Source organism: Rhipicephalus microplus, chromosome 7 (genome assembly GCF_043290135.1).
Source record: "Rhipicephalus microplus isolate Deutch F79 chromosome 7, USDA_Rmic, whole genome shotgun sequence".
NCBI lineage: Eukaryota > Metazoa > Arthropoda > Arachnida > Ixodida > Ixodidae > Rhipicephalus > Rhipicephalus microplus.
The window spans coordinates 130,043,225-130,057,331 of record NC_134706.1 but is presented as its reverse complement, the minus strand read 5'-3'; the positions used below and the strand labels follow the sequence as shown (position 1 = coordinate 130,057,331).

Here is a 14,107-nt window from a genome sequence, read left to right as displayed (position 1 = left end):
GCTAACGATCGCCATCATTTCGAAGAAGTCAAGGATGCATTATCGTAGAGATATCAATTAGTTACTATCATGTGCTAATGCTGGTGCGAATGAAGTAAGTTCCATAAAATTCAGCGTCATGCTTAAAATTTTGTTTCAATACGCGCCGGGAACTCACGTTTGTGTTCTGGAAACTAAGCTCTGAGTTGGTGCGCAACACGACCACTTCATCCATGTCCACTTTCCACAAGAGGCGGGCCAACTTGTACTCGTAATGGTAGTGCCTGCACGAAAAGGTGCATAGTAAAAGGGAACAGAACTAAAACGGCACTTTGAAAAAGGATAGCTTTAATAATGATTACACTTCCTTTCTTTAATGAAGTGCATCTATTCAATATAACTAAGACTTCTTGTACTCCTAGCTACAAACCAAATTATGCCCGAAGAGTTATTACGAATTGTAAAGCAGACAGGACCTGCAATCACGGAAAGAAGAAGGAAGTCAAAACACCAGAAACGCCTACTTACAACTCAAAGGTTAGTTTCCAGTAGTTAATTGTAGGCATTTGTGGTGTCCTTACTTACTTCTTCCTTGCGTGTTTGAACGCCCTATTTGGCGTGAAATGAATGTAGCTCTCCCATATTCTAAGCTTCATGACGAACATATATGAAATCACGCTGCAGATGAGCCTTATCTCGGCACAAGATAAGTCCTTAAACGTGCAAATGCTTTCTAGAGCACCACTTGCAGTTATGAAGCGACAGTTGGTTCTGAAGACTCTGCACTTTCTACAGTGTGATTATCGCAATAAATATCGTAGAAATACAAACAACTTTACATTTCATCTTGCATTTACATTTAAGCGACCGATGGTAACGCTGTTTCTCAAGCGTCAAGATGATGTGTTTATTTGTATTTGATAGAGGTGCAAGAAGTTTGCGTTTTATACGATCATGACATGTTCTTAATTTCCTAATATGATGCTCGCTTTTATGTGGACGGATTATTCATATATATGAACATTTCGACCCAAATCCGAATAAGAAAGGCTTAATATTTCAAAGTTTTCAAACGCGAAGTCCTTTTTAAATGATAGTGGGCTTCTAGGGATGAACACTGGTAATCACATTGGCCCTCATGGGGCAGGGTGATTGTTTGGATACTTGCAGTAAACATTGGATCTTCAACATAAAACGCACGTGTTCAAAATTGCTCTATGAATACTAAAAATTATAATAAATACTGACAACTGTGATTCATAGCAAATTATAAACAGGTTCCCTTTAAGTTATGTTGTGTACAAATGGAGACGCCAGCTTTAATGGCACGTCACGCACCACGTGTTTCGTCAAATGGCTTGAAACTTGGTATGCAAGTTTGTGCAGGCGTCCTCAGTGGAGCAGTGGTGATCATTTACCTTCATCATGCTGCGTATTGTTGCAGAGGATCAATTCTCTGGATGCACTACCATGTTTGACAATTGCTTGGTGTGACGCATTCTAAGGGCATCATGAAAAGTATGTTTATTCTTCGCTCGAAACAAATACAACCAAAAAACAATGGTGCATGCACTTTGGGCCTAATAGCGGATTTTATATGAAAATACCGAAGCTGTCTGATTTAAGAATAATTAGATAATTAGTTGAACAATCATTACATTTATTTATTAGAACTCACACAGAAAAATATTTTTCATATGATTACTTAGAATGTAATAGTGAGTGCCTTGGAATTATGCCAAGCGAGTTTTACGCGTTTCGGACACCGCATCGTAATTTGTGACTGAAGGGGGTACAGCCTTTGTACAAAGATAACCTCATTTCTGGCAAGAGCCCAATTCTTGACGATATCAGAAGAAAAGGACAAAATTTCCAAATTGAGTTTCCTGAAGCTTTCTGTAGCATTGTGAACCTAAAGACGGACGTCATTTTAATTTAACGTGTTTTCGAAGGTTGAGCAGTTCACCAGAAATAATACGTGCATTCGTTGATCCCACACTATGGATTGCTGGTGCATTTTGTCTTCTCCCCAATTTCACGCCACCGTGCTGTTTTGGTGATACACACGTTGGCCACCAAAATTGGCGTTACGAAACGTATTGACATCGCAGTAAAAACTACGATGCCAATCTTGACAAGATAATCTTGCCCGACTCTCGAGTTTTGCAAAGATAGCGCCGCAATCTAATCATACAACTGTTATAGCCTAGGGTATAACGCACATCGTATATACGGGCGACATGGAGAGTAATAGACAAACAGAGGGTTCTGTTTGTAAAGCAGTACGTTCTCTGCCATCCTTGTTAGCCGTTGCCCTGCCATAAGCTTTCATCACGGACCAGTATGCTTACCAGTGCGTTCTAAATTTAGATTCTTTCTCAACATTTCCACGGAAGCAGAGCCACAAATGGGGCATAAATTCGATGATAGGGAGCAATATACTTGCGCTAATCTGGAACGCTTTCTCGTGGTAATGCCAACACACCCCCTTCCCCTGTTTTTTTTTTTTTCAGCAGCGTCCTACTCAGTGACCATATGTTAGTTTCTCCTATTCATAGAAAACCTTATGAAGTCACTCTGTTTCCTCAGTAATTTAAATGTGTATTAACCTTACTCACGCTGTGAAGATAGACGACACTGCGAATATTCACAACTTGTATATCTTAAAAAGACTAGACACCTTATGACCACTCGTTTACCGCTTTGCAATCAGTGTCAAGTGTGCTTTATATATTATACATTTGCGTTTGTTATAAATGATACTAGGGGTAATGATATTTGTACTAATAACAATGTTAATACTGTGTGTTAAAGCTTATATAGCAAACCTAGGCACTGAAGAAAAATTAAGAATACTTTCTACAGGACTCTTGTCTGTGGACAAAGATGCAGCTGTAAATAAAAGACAACCATACATATATGCACCTAAATTGTGCAGTGACATTTTGTTCACAAGCCAAAGATGCCTATGCAATATAAGTAAAAAACATTCAAGTAAGCATAGTCTGAACAGCTTCAACAAAGCGTTATGCACGAGCTGAAAAACAACACAGAGTAAGTGTGTTGATATGTTTACACGCGGTGGTACGAGCCTCAGTGATAATTTTCCGTGCAAACAATTCTACCAATCGGCTCTTTCTCTTCGAAAAGACAAAATAAGGAAGACTAATGGTCGTTGTTGATATCTGTGTTTTTGTCGTAGGTAGGAAACATGGCGTCTGATTGTTTTTTCTTTTTTTATATACTGCCCCTGCACGGATGTGCCCATTATGTCAGCAAACCGAACACGCGATCTTAGTCTCGACAACATAAGGGTCAAGTCAGATTTTTGTCGCGGTATATAGTATGGCACACCCACCTGAAAGCGAAGACACCCAACACGAGAACCACACAGGCACAGGTGATGCAAATTACAAGGACTCGCCAATCTGGAAGAAAATATAAAAAATTGAGGTGATGAACACCTACACAAGAAAAAACCGTACATGATCAATAACAACTTGGTCTCGATCATGTAAAGCAAAGTGGGTGGATGAATTAACTAGCTCGGTTCACTTGTACATGTCTATATATATAGTCACAAAAAAATAAATTCAACTATAGAATCTACAATATGTAAAACACGCTTAGCGCGAATTGTAAGCGATAAATGTAGCTTGCAGTGTGAGTGCTCGTTACTGAGCACCATATTGTCAAAGTTTCGGAATTCCTCTCATATGGCGTGTCAAGTAAACATATAATTGTTTTCGTATATAAAACCACAGATATTATAGCACCCACATCAAGTAATAAATAAAGAAGGCGATGTGGCTTCGCTAAATATCCTGTGGTCAATGATCGTATATACCTCCTATATAATCAACGCAAGGCGGCATAATTCTGATACAAAATTTCCACTCTAGATTCTTTACCGTTAACGTTTTTTTTTTTTCAAAATAACCAAGACATTCCAAACTTGTTGAACAGTTTCAACTCAAATACCTGTGAAAATATTTAATATTCAATATTTATTATCTCGTTAGCAGGCAGGCCTACGCCTTCCGCTCATGCCAACGCCGGTGACACAAATCTACACCTGCAGTTTTTCTACAGTGCTCTCACTGCTGCTGTTTCTCACTGGCGCTATTCTCTGCGGTCGACCACCAACAGCGCCTAGAAGACGCCAAACAGCTTCGCATGATTATATTGATGGCATTGTTCCCTATCACAATCATTATGTTTGTTCACGTCCCTTTTGAATTGTGGTGGTGTCCAGTACGGCACTAGCCTGCTCGTTGCAGGATGTGTGAGCCGCCGATTACAGTCTTTGGGAGTTAGAGCAAATAGCACCAGAGACGATACTGTAAGGTAACATCATAATAAGCACCAATCTAGCATATGCTGTTTTATTACAGACGATTTCCGTATATGCGCAAGCTCTGCCCACAAGCAAACGAAAACCGCATCTTTGCAAAGACAGAATGAAGATCATCTTATCACATGGGCTGATGCTGTGCTATCAGTTCTTGTTCGTTTTTCCGTGAAGCGTTTCAGTGTATATTGCATTTGCGTGCAATAAACCAGTGGTTGTTAGTTCAGCGCCTGTGGTCTCTCTATTTTTTACCTTCCCGTTTTTAGCGCTGTTTCCTCCTGCCCCAGTGATGTACCAATCAGCCCAGTCAGGCGCACTTCTGCCTCATGGTTGTTGGAGGGCATGGTAGATAATTGATTGATTTATTGAAAATTATATTTACAGGTAGACTTTAAGGTATGCAGCTAAGCAGCGTACGTTAAAGTCTACTTATAAATATATTAATCTGTCTTAGTGCAGGCGCAAGCAAAAGTAGAACAATAAAAATACTAGCAGAGAAAGCACCTCGTGGACATAAGGGTGATGTTATAAACATTTGCTTCACTATTTCGCTCAAATCACTGCTTCAACATTTGAACAAATACAAATATCAAAGTTGCTATGAATGTCCATACGATCTTTTTTTGTGTGCGTGAAATTTCGTGTTTCAGCTGCTGCGCATGTCTCCAGAAAACACTTGTCCACTTTTTTTTGCTTTTTTTCACTCCCTCACTTGGTCGTTTTCTTCATGGCAACGGGGGTCACTATACCCTTTCGGATTATAATGGCAAATGTTGCTGTCCTGCCACAAAATACAACGGAACCTGGAAAATTGCATGGTACAAATGACAACATCTTTTGACAAGAGAGGCCATGCCAGCAGCAATTCTTTGCGGAACTCTACCACCATTCCAACGGCAATATTCCACTTCTAAAGGCTGCTATCAAGGTGACAGCGTCGGGAGTGCTTACCAATCGTATATTACCATATATTCACCTTGCTTCGAAGCGCACTTGTCGTTCTTGAAGCCACACTTGGGCTCTCCGACGGGTGGGGCACCGCCTAACCACGCAATGTCCTTGTCAAGCCGAAACACCTGCGCAATACAAATACGAAAATCGGTTGTTCATATAGTTATTCACTATATTGTGAGACTATGCTGGTTACAATAGGGAAGCTTGTGATCCGATTTGTGTTTTTCCTATGAAAGCGAGACATTATGATTATGGATGCTCTTTTGCGCATATATGTGCTTATAAGTGTACGTATAGGTTTGTGTACATCAATGTAAATAAAATGGTCATCTCAGCACACCTGCATTTCGAAGTCGGGTATTCAGACCCGACCAGGGGTGTATGCAGAATATTTTTAATTGCGAAGCGTTTCTTTGCGTACCGCAAGCACTTTTGTCATCTATCTATCTATCTATTTATCTATCTATCTATCTATCTATCTATCTATCTATCTATCTATCTATCTATCTATCTATCTATCTATCTATCTATCTATCTATCCTTCTATCTATCTATCTATCTATCTATCTATCTATCTATCTATCCTTCTATCTATCTATCTATCTATCTATCTATCTATCTATCTATCTATCTATCTATCTATCTATCTAGCCCCCTACAGCTGGGCGCTCTCGTTCTCACTCCTTAACTTACCAACTTATTGTTAAGGCAAACACACATAGGGGAGACAGGAAGTTGCGTGGAATGATGGAGAAGGACAAGAACAGCAAGAGAGAAGGCAGGGAGGTTAACCAGGCACATGCCCGGTTTGCTACCCTGCGCTGGAGAAATGAGAAGGGCATAAAGGTGAGAGAGAGAGAGAGAGAGAAAAGAGAAGAAGAAGAAGAGAAAAAAAGGATTGCCAGTCATTGGGCTGACGCGCATGCAGCGGTGGCACTACACAAATGTTAAAAGTGTTCACATAGGCCTGTAGTCCTCAAAAAGCACAAGATGGCTATGATTGCTTTTTGAGCCGACGAAAGGCGAGGACGGTGTTCTAGTAGCATCTGCATGGAGAGTGGCCGATCGTCTAATTGTCACAATGTGTCCGAAATCTTCTGTATTTCAGTGGCAAATTGAGGGCAATGGCATATGAGATGGTCAATGTCTTCTTCGGTGCAGAAGACATCGCATTCCGCATTGTCGGTTCATCCAATGAGGGTTGTATAGGCTTTTGTGAAGGCAACCCCCAACAAAAGGCGACAAAGAAGCGAAGCTTCACGTTGACGAAGTCTGGATGGAGATCGAAGTTCCAGTCGAGGGTTTATTTGGTAGAGCCTCGTATGTCTTATGCTTGGGGTGTTCCACTCCAGCAGACACAGACTACGTGCCAGGTGACGAAGTTGCTTTGCAGCGTCTGTTTTTGACAAAGGAATCGAAATGATGTGCTCAGCTTGGTGCGATGTGCTAGCCGCTTTGTCGGCGGAATCATTGCCACTGATCCCACAATGGCCAGGTAGCCACTCAAAATTGACCTCGTGGCCTGTTTCTGTGGCGTGGTGAAGAAGCTTGACAACCTCGTAAAGTAACAGTTCAAAACACCCTCGTCGAAGGACTGACTGCAAGCTCTGTAGGGCCGCTTTCGAGTCAGATAACACAGCCCATTTACTCGGTCTCTGGTATTTGATATACTCTAGGGCGCCACGCAAAGGCACAAGTTCTGCCGCCGTAGACATAGTGACGTGTGACAGCTTGATTTGCAAAGTGGTTTCTATAGCTGGAATCACCACCGCATCGCCAGAACCAGACGCTGTGGTTGAACCATCGGTGTATATGTGCACGTGGTTATTGTATTTTTCGTGAAGGAGGTGCAAGCTCAAATGTTTTATGGCTGACGAAGGCAAATTTGATTTTTTCTCTATGCCTGGAACTAAAAGACGTACTTTCGGAAGTGTCAGGTACCACGGAGGATACACCAGTTTCTCAGCAGGCGCAAAACCTGACGTAAACTACGCACGATGTGCACAGACAATTGCACTAAGTTTCGTGCGGGGCCTCTCCTTGTAGCGAGGGTTGCCAAGTGGTGGGAAAGATTCCTAGCATGTTGCCCGAGGTACGTACGCATCGTTTTAATGGTGGTGTGCGTCATGATCGAGTAGTCCTGTGCAATGGCAATTGTTTCAGCTGTCGAGGCACAGTGGGGTAAACCAAAGCATATCCTAAGCGCCTGGGCTTGAATATTTTGGATTGTGCGCAGGTTTGTTTTGCACGTGTTAGATATAACCGGAAGGCTGTACCGCAGGAATCCAATAAATAATTCACGTTGGTCTCGAATCACAAGTATACAACAACGCTATCTTCAGCTCGTTTTCGCAATGTCAGGAGCACTTCAGCAACAACTGTTGTTATGGCACGACGTAGCCGATCCTATAGTACATGGCAATAAACACTCAGAGCGTACTGGACACAACTACGCTTTAGTGGCGACAGAGAATCCGAAGAAGAACAACACGTGCATAGTGGGTCAGCCTTTTCGCTTCGTCGTCATCTTCTTTTCTTGGTCCCAGCACTTGTAGCTTTCATCTGGTCAAAATTGAGCGCTCATAACACCTTTAGATTGTTGCTTTTGAATCACCAAGGAGACAACAGGAGCATTGCCAAGTTTTAATACGCCTAATCTCGGGGCACGAGCAATAACTGATTGGATTTTGGTGATGCGGCTGTTATAGCTTCCGTTCTTCATTGACGTCGGCAGAAGTGGCTTTTCGGCTTCTACACAACTTGTTTATTTGCAACTGAAGACGCGCCTAGAGAGAGAGAGAGATAAAGATGCAAGGAAAGGCAGGGAGGTTAACCAGACGCACATCCGGTTTGCTACCCTGCACTGGGGAAGGGATAAAGGGGAGAAAAGAGGTTGCAGAAAGATGAGAAAGACGCGCCTAAGTGCTTATTTGTCCGATCACGCGGCCAAGCCGCTGCTCTCTCGGCTCGTACACGTTTTCAATGAGTGCAAATCAAAGGCGCAATGCCGGAACAATGCCTTTTTTATGCGAATGCTTTTTGTGCTTTTCGCGTTGACCACGGGTGAGATCGATACATCTGCATTATCAACGTGACTAAGCAGCTGCGAGTGGTGGATGATAAGTATATATGACATAAGCCATAAGGCATCTATCTCTCCGCAATCGCAACCCAACAGTGAATTCTACATTGTTGCAATGCTAGTCGGAGAGCGGTGGAAATCAGTCGAATATACCAGAAGTATAAGCAGTGCAAGCCGTTCCAGGTAGACTGTTCGTATAGCCAATGGCTTTCATCTACTATTATCAGTCTTTTTTTTTCAGATGCAATGAATCGCAGCACATCTGACAGCACTGTCTGCACCTGAATATCTGGACGCCTACATGTGATGGACGAATTTGTCCTGGTAAGCTAACCATCGTCTTCTTCGTACACGGTGGCTTTTTTCCGGTATGAAATAGTTTCAAGCTGTATTTCTAGGAGCCAGGCAAGCTAACTGAAAACTATTATAAAAAACAGTTGGGGTTGATGTCAGCAAAACTAGCTTTGCAGCTTTAAAAAGCACGTATACCTTGTACAGCTTTAACATAGACTCGACAGACACTCCCCAACTTTTCTGGCAAGAAACTTGAACACGTGATAAATGGCGGTCAGCCACTTTAATCACGTAGTTTACATGTGGGGTCCAAGACAGGTTTCGCTCGATTATGACTCCCACGAACATGTGGCTCCGGCTGCATGACACCAACTGCCCGTTAATTCATATATCATAAGCGGACATTGGCTTTCTGGTGAAAGCCATGAATGTACACTTTTCACTTGCGATTTCGAGCCCTTGTTTGCGTAGGTGGCACGATGTCACTGATGCTGCCTTCTGAAGTCGAGCACGAAGTTTAAATCGAGTCACACCTGATGTCCACGCACAGATGTGATCAGCATAAATGGAAAGTCGTACGTTAGAACGATGAGATAAAACATTAGCAGATCCTATGTGCTGTTAGCCGATCCTACCAGTGCTGTTAGACTAGAAGCCCGCAATAGCATTGTAGTATAGGAATAAATAAATTCATGCTTTTGTTGTGCGTCCATAGAGGGGCAAGTCACGACATCGAAAGTCGCCAGTTTGTGAGACACGTGTAATTATAGTAAGTTTGTGCATAGATGGGGCGTAACTTAGTATTCTTGTGCAGAGAATTTTGCTGAGAATTTGGTCAACGTGTGCAGAAAAAAATCCCCGAAATAGAGATTTTCATGTCTCCAAAGGGAATTCTTCGGCGTAGTACCGAACATCACTGAATTCAATTTATTCCGCACTAGTGCACATTCCAATGAAGGCGAAATGGTAGAAGCCCGTTTACTATCCTATGTCAGTGCAAGTTAAAGAACACCAGATGGTTGATTTTCGCGGACTTCTCCACTACTTAGTCTCCTAATCATCTCGATTTTTGCACGTAAAACCCGAGACGTTATTATTGTTTGTTTGTTGTCGTGTTTTCTCTTTCTTACGCACCAGTGCCACGTGGCACAATCTTTCACCCTATATATCGACCTTTAAAGAACACATGTATACCACGAACTTCAGAGAGGGATCTAGTTCTTCCCAAATAAGGTCACGCAGGAACAAGGAACTTTCAGCATACAAAATAACACCATGAAACCACATCGCAGCATCCGCACAATGTTGTAACTTACAAACTACAAAAACGAATTATAATATCCAATAATTTTAGTATTTACGTGAAATTGAAGCTACCTGACACGTAAAATATTGTAAAATGACGATGAAAAGAGATTAGCAGGAAGTGTTGTCACGCTCGTTCCTTCCTACTTGCACGGTTGCTTGTACTAACATTGCAAGACAGTGAAAGGGACTCAGGGAAAGCACTCAACAGTCTTCATCGCCCTGTGCTAAGTTTATGTTTATTTAATGGGGCGGTATAGAGAAATATTGACTCGGCTTAGATTGACTTATGCACTCTGAGAACTCGAATGTCATATATGTTTCAAAATAACTTCATTACTAGCGGAGAAAACCACGGTTGAAGCTTCATTTTTTAATGTCGCGCCAAAATCTTCATACATTACGTCAAAAATTTAAAAATGTATTTTTTGTATTTGCTTAATCGATGACTCCACGAAATTTTCCGACATTTCGGTGCTGCGTTTATGGCACCAACTGATGAAAATGTACTTAACTTTTAATCGATTAGAAGCTATGTATGACACAGTAGGCGCCTTAAAAATATGTGCTGTGATAGTGCTTGGTGGGGAGATGTCAATGTGCCGTCACCACCTGTATATTCTTTTCGACCATTCGCCAAGCGTCGTGTCACAGCTTTCGGGACTGTGATAGTGTATTTTACTTTGAACTCTTCAAATACGAACGAACGTAGCAACGCTTCTTAATAAGACGTCAAACAAAACAGCTGCAAAGCCGACATGCAAATCCAGCTGGGGAAATCATAGGCAACGTTATTTTTTGCAGTATATATGGCATAAATATGTAGGTAATAAAGTGGATGAAAACAGAATTTTCCTCCGTCAGGGACCAAACCTACACCCTTCAAACATCGCGTCCAACTCTCTGCCGATTTATCTGCCCCAAGGACCGTTCTTGCACTCACCTTAAAGGGTATAAGTGCGCATTTCAGCCTGGGAGTGTTAGTTAAACTAGCACGGCTCGAGAGCATATATATGCACAAATAATTGCCCAGATAAATGCACAGATAAATGCAGGCGTACCCTGTGGCGTAAACTGGAGGGTGATTACTGTCATAGCCAAAATGGCACGGCAACAGATGCGTTATTCAAAGGTGGCAGCTTTGGTCTCTGCTGGTGGCAAGCTGTCTTTTCGTGTACTTTTCTTTCCCATAAGTACTACAAATTACGTCTCTTATACTTTCCGTGGCTGAATTCCCGTGTGATTTGCTCTATAAGATTGTGTTTCACAAAGGAAAATAAGCTCTCAAGTTTTTTTTTTCACGAGTCTAATACTAGTTTTTTTTACAGCTATTACCATTTGTATAGCAGCCTTTCCACAGTACTGTATGTTCTGTGCTGTCTGCTTTCAAATTATGCAAAATGCGGTGACATGCATAGGAATAAAACTAGTGCATACGTACGGGCAGAGAGCTGGCGTTTTCGGCGAGAGTGAACCTTCCCACGGGCGTGAGGTGGTCATCCTCCGGCACTGAGAAACCGAGCACCGTGTAGTTGCCTTCAGCGTCGCCGTTTTCGTCGACGCGAATGTCGAAGCCGAGAGCACCTGGTTCCGCATAGACCAGAAAGAAAAGGTCAATCAAGCTAAAACTATTCCTAAACGTGAAGTCGCTAGAATGCATTAGCTGCATCAGCTTCGTAAAAAGAGTTCCTAACTTTGAAAAAAGAAAGGCTGCGAAGCTTGCAGTCATGAACGAAAGGCTTGAAAGAGTGACTTTTACGATTCTGAAGACTAATCTGTTTGCTTTTGGGTTGTTTTTGGGTATTAGCTAGGTCACCCGGCTTATAGCTTGGTTGTACGTTCTTGCTAGGCTTTAGCTACGTGATGCTATAGGTCGCTTCTACGCAAATTTTTTGCTCAGAGACGTTCCAGTTGAACCACAGATATTGAAAGGCACAACACGGTTGTCCAGGCCTCCAGAAACAGAAACTTGCGTTGAGACAGAGCACTCGTTCTTCTCTTAGATATACGGGTAAGTCGTTGTTGGCCTAGGATTTCCATCGCTTCGGCGTCTTCTAACAGCCGCCGCTGCCTTCGCAGTTTTCTTGTTTTCTCTTCCTGTGCGTACACTCGTGGTGTTATGCTCATCGCTATCGCTTCTTGTTCTTGTTCTTACAGATAACCTAGAAAACCATGGTGCTTTACTTATTGCGCAAATCTAATAAAGAATAGTTTTGCTGTGCGTGTTATCTTCCTCCTTTTTCGGTGACCAGTAGGGAGTAATGAGACCAACGTACTTCTTGTGGCGCACACCGCTTAAAACGATGAGATTTTACTGCGACCAACTCGCAAGGAACGATTTGCTAAACAGTTTCGCTGTTAAAAATGGTTAGCGAGACATGCGTGACGATTGAACAATGTTCGTACACTTTATCTAGAAAATAGCGTACCCGCCATCACTGATTATAGTGACTATGGTACTGCACTTTCGGCCCGAAGATGGCGTCATTGAAACCCGCTGAGGCGACCACATTTTGATGAAGGCAAAATGCTTTAAACCCATCTACTGAGAGTTATATGCTCGTTAAAGAACACCGGGTGGTCAAAATTTCCCGGATCCCCCACTGCGGCATCTCTCGTATTCATGGCGAGGTTTGCAGACAAAATCTTGACGGAAAAAGACAACCACACTATGCCACATTTGCTCGAATAATATTGTGAAAGTAAATGAGAGAAATGAAACCGTATAAATCTCAGTGCAAGTACAATGCAACTCATCGGGCCAACTCATAAAAGATACAGTGGTAATGCGTTTCTTTTGCCTCTATCAACTCTCCATTACAGTAACAACACAGCAAGGCCAGAGCATAGGGTTCCCGAATCTTGACTACCAGCTATGGGGCTGTCGTCGACAGCCTAACACTTTTTCACTCATTCCTTAGACGTGCGCCCATGAACCAGCTCCACGTAGTTCAACAATTTTCGCATCTTTGTCCGCGTTGTCGTTGCGCTTCTTCCTAAATTGTTCGAGTACAGTCACCAATCATCCCAGCTTTCAATCGTTACACGTTTTTTAATTGCATCTTACTTCGATATAGGCTGCCTCGTATCTTCAGCCCAATCGCAGTGCCGTTGGTGAGTGATCCGTTCTCGCGTAGCACCTGCGTTGCGGCCCTGGCCCACAGCATAACGGCGTCGTATGTCAGGCCGGCGTATATCGGGACCTGGGAGTACCAGAGGAAGATGCAATAAGTGATGTGATAATTGTACGATCACTTATCTGAGTGTTCGCAGGTGTTCCTAGCTTTGAGTTTATGGAAAGGGCTGCCACATTACCTAAGTGTTTTCGTAGTTACTATATAAGTCGTTATCTCATAGAAAAGAAATACTGGAAATAAATTGCTTGAATGTGCCTGCGTCGACCCCGCTGTTGTAGTGCAATCGTAAAACTGGTAATCGAAGATCATCGATAATTTATACGGTGCTTTATGAACGTGTGCGACTGTGAACATTCTCCATCGTATTAATTCGGAATTCGAACAGTGGGTGACGAAAGCACATACAGTAAATATTTGCTTCGTGCTGCCAAAATAGAATTGAGTTGCCCGTAAGCTTTTATGCCTTACGCTTTTTTTTTTCGTCACTTGACCATTTTCACGCTCAGTCCTTCATCATCTTTATCATTCCCGGCACTCATGATCTAGCCTTCCCGAACGCTACTTTTTTACTAGTGTTCACGACAAACTCAAACTCAAGTTGTTCAAGCCACCTCAACTCACAATTATAACCGATTTGAATAAAATTGCAGCAAGTGTTTCTGAGTATAAAAACTAAAGAAATATTCAGAACTAGCTAGGAAGTGCAATCGATCATCAGTAATGAATGACCTCTAGTTGCTATTTTTTAGTGTGCGCGCAGCGCAGCAAGCATTTTCTCATTCATATATCGGGCAGCTAATATGCGCTCGTTGCCGTGTCAAAACATATGTCGGTATTATCCCTTTCCGTACATGAGCATGTCTCATCGCACTACCTATTGAAAGTATGGTGAACAACTGCCGCTTCAGCCTATTTAGTTTGACATAACAACTACATCTGTGTATTGCAGGTACACCAAAGACCCAGACTGCAGCTATTTAACGCCGATTGACCTAAGAAACTTTG

General features: G+C 42.3%; 1 protein-coding gene across 1 annotated transcript in view; it reads right to left on the bottom strand.

Annotated features, from left to right (window-relative positions):
* LOC142767625 (guanylate cyclase 32E-like) overlaps positions 1-14,107 on the bottom strand; it is a 353,448-nt gene that overhangs the window by 61,569 nt on the left and 277,772 nt on the right. The window contains exons 8-12 of the mRNA XM_075869693.1: positions 13,033-13,168; positions 11,407-11,549; positions 5,307-5,406; positions 3,338-3,407; positions 158-263 (exon numbers count right to left, since the gene is read on the bottom strand). Coding sequence (XP_075725808.1) covers positions 158-263; positions 3,338-3,407; positions 5,307-5,406; positions 11,407-11,549; positions 13,033-13,168 — 555 coding nt within the window. The remainder of the gene's footprint in view (positions 1-157; positions 264-3,337; positions 3,408-5,306; positions 5,407-11,406; positions 11,550-13,032; positions 13,169-14,107) is intronic.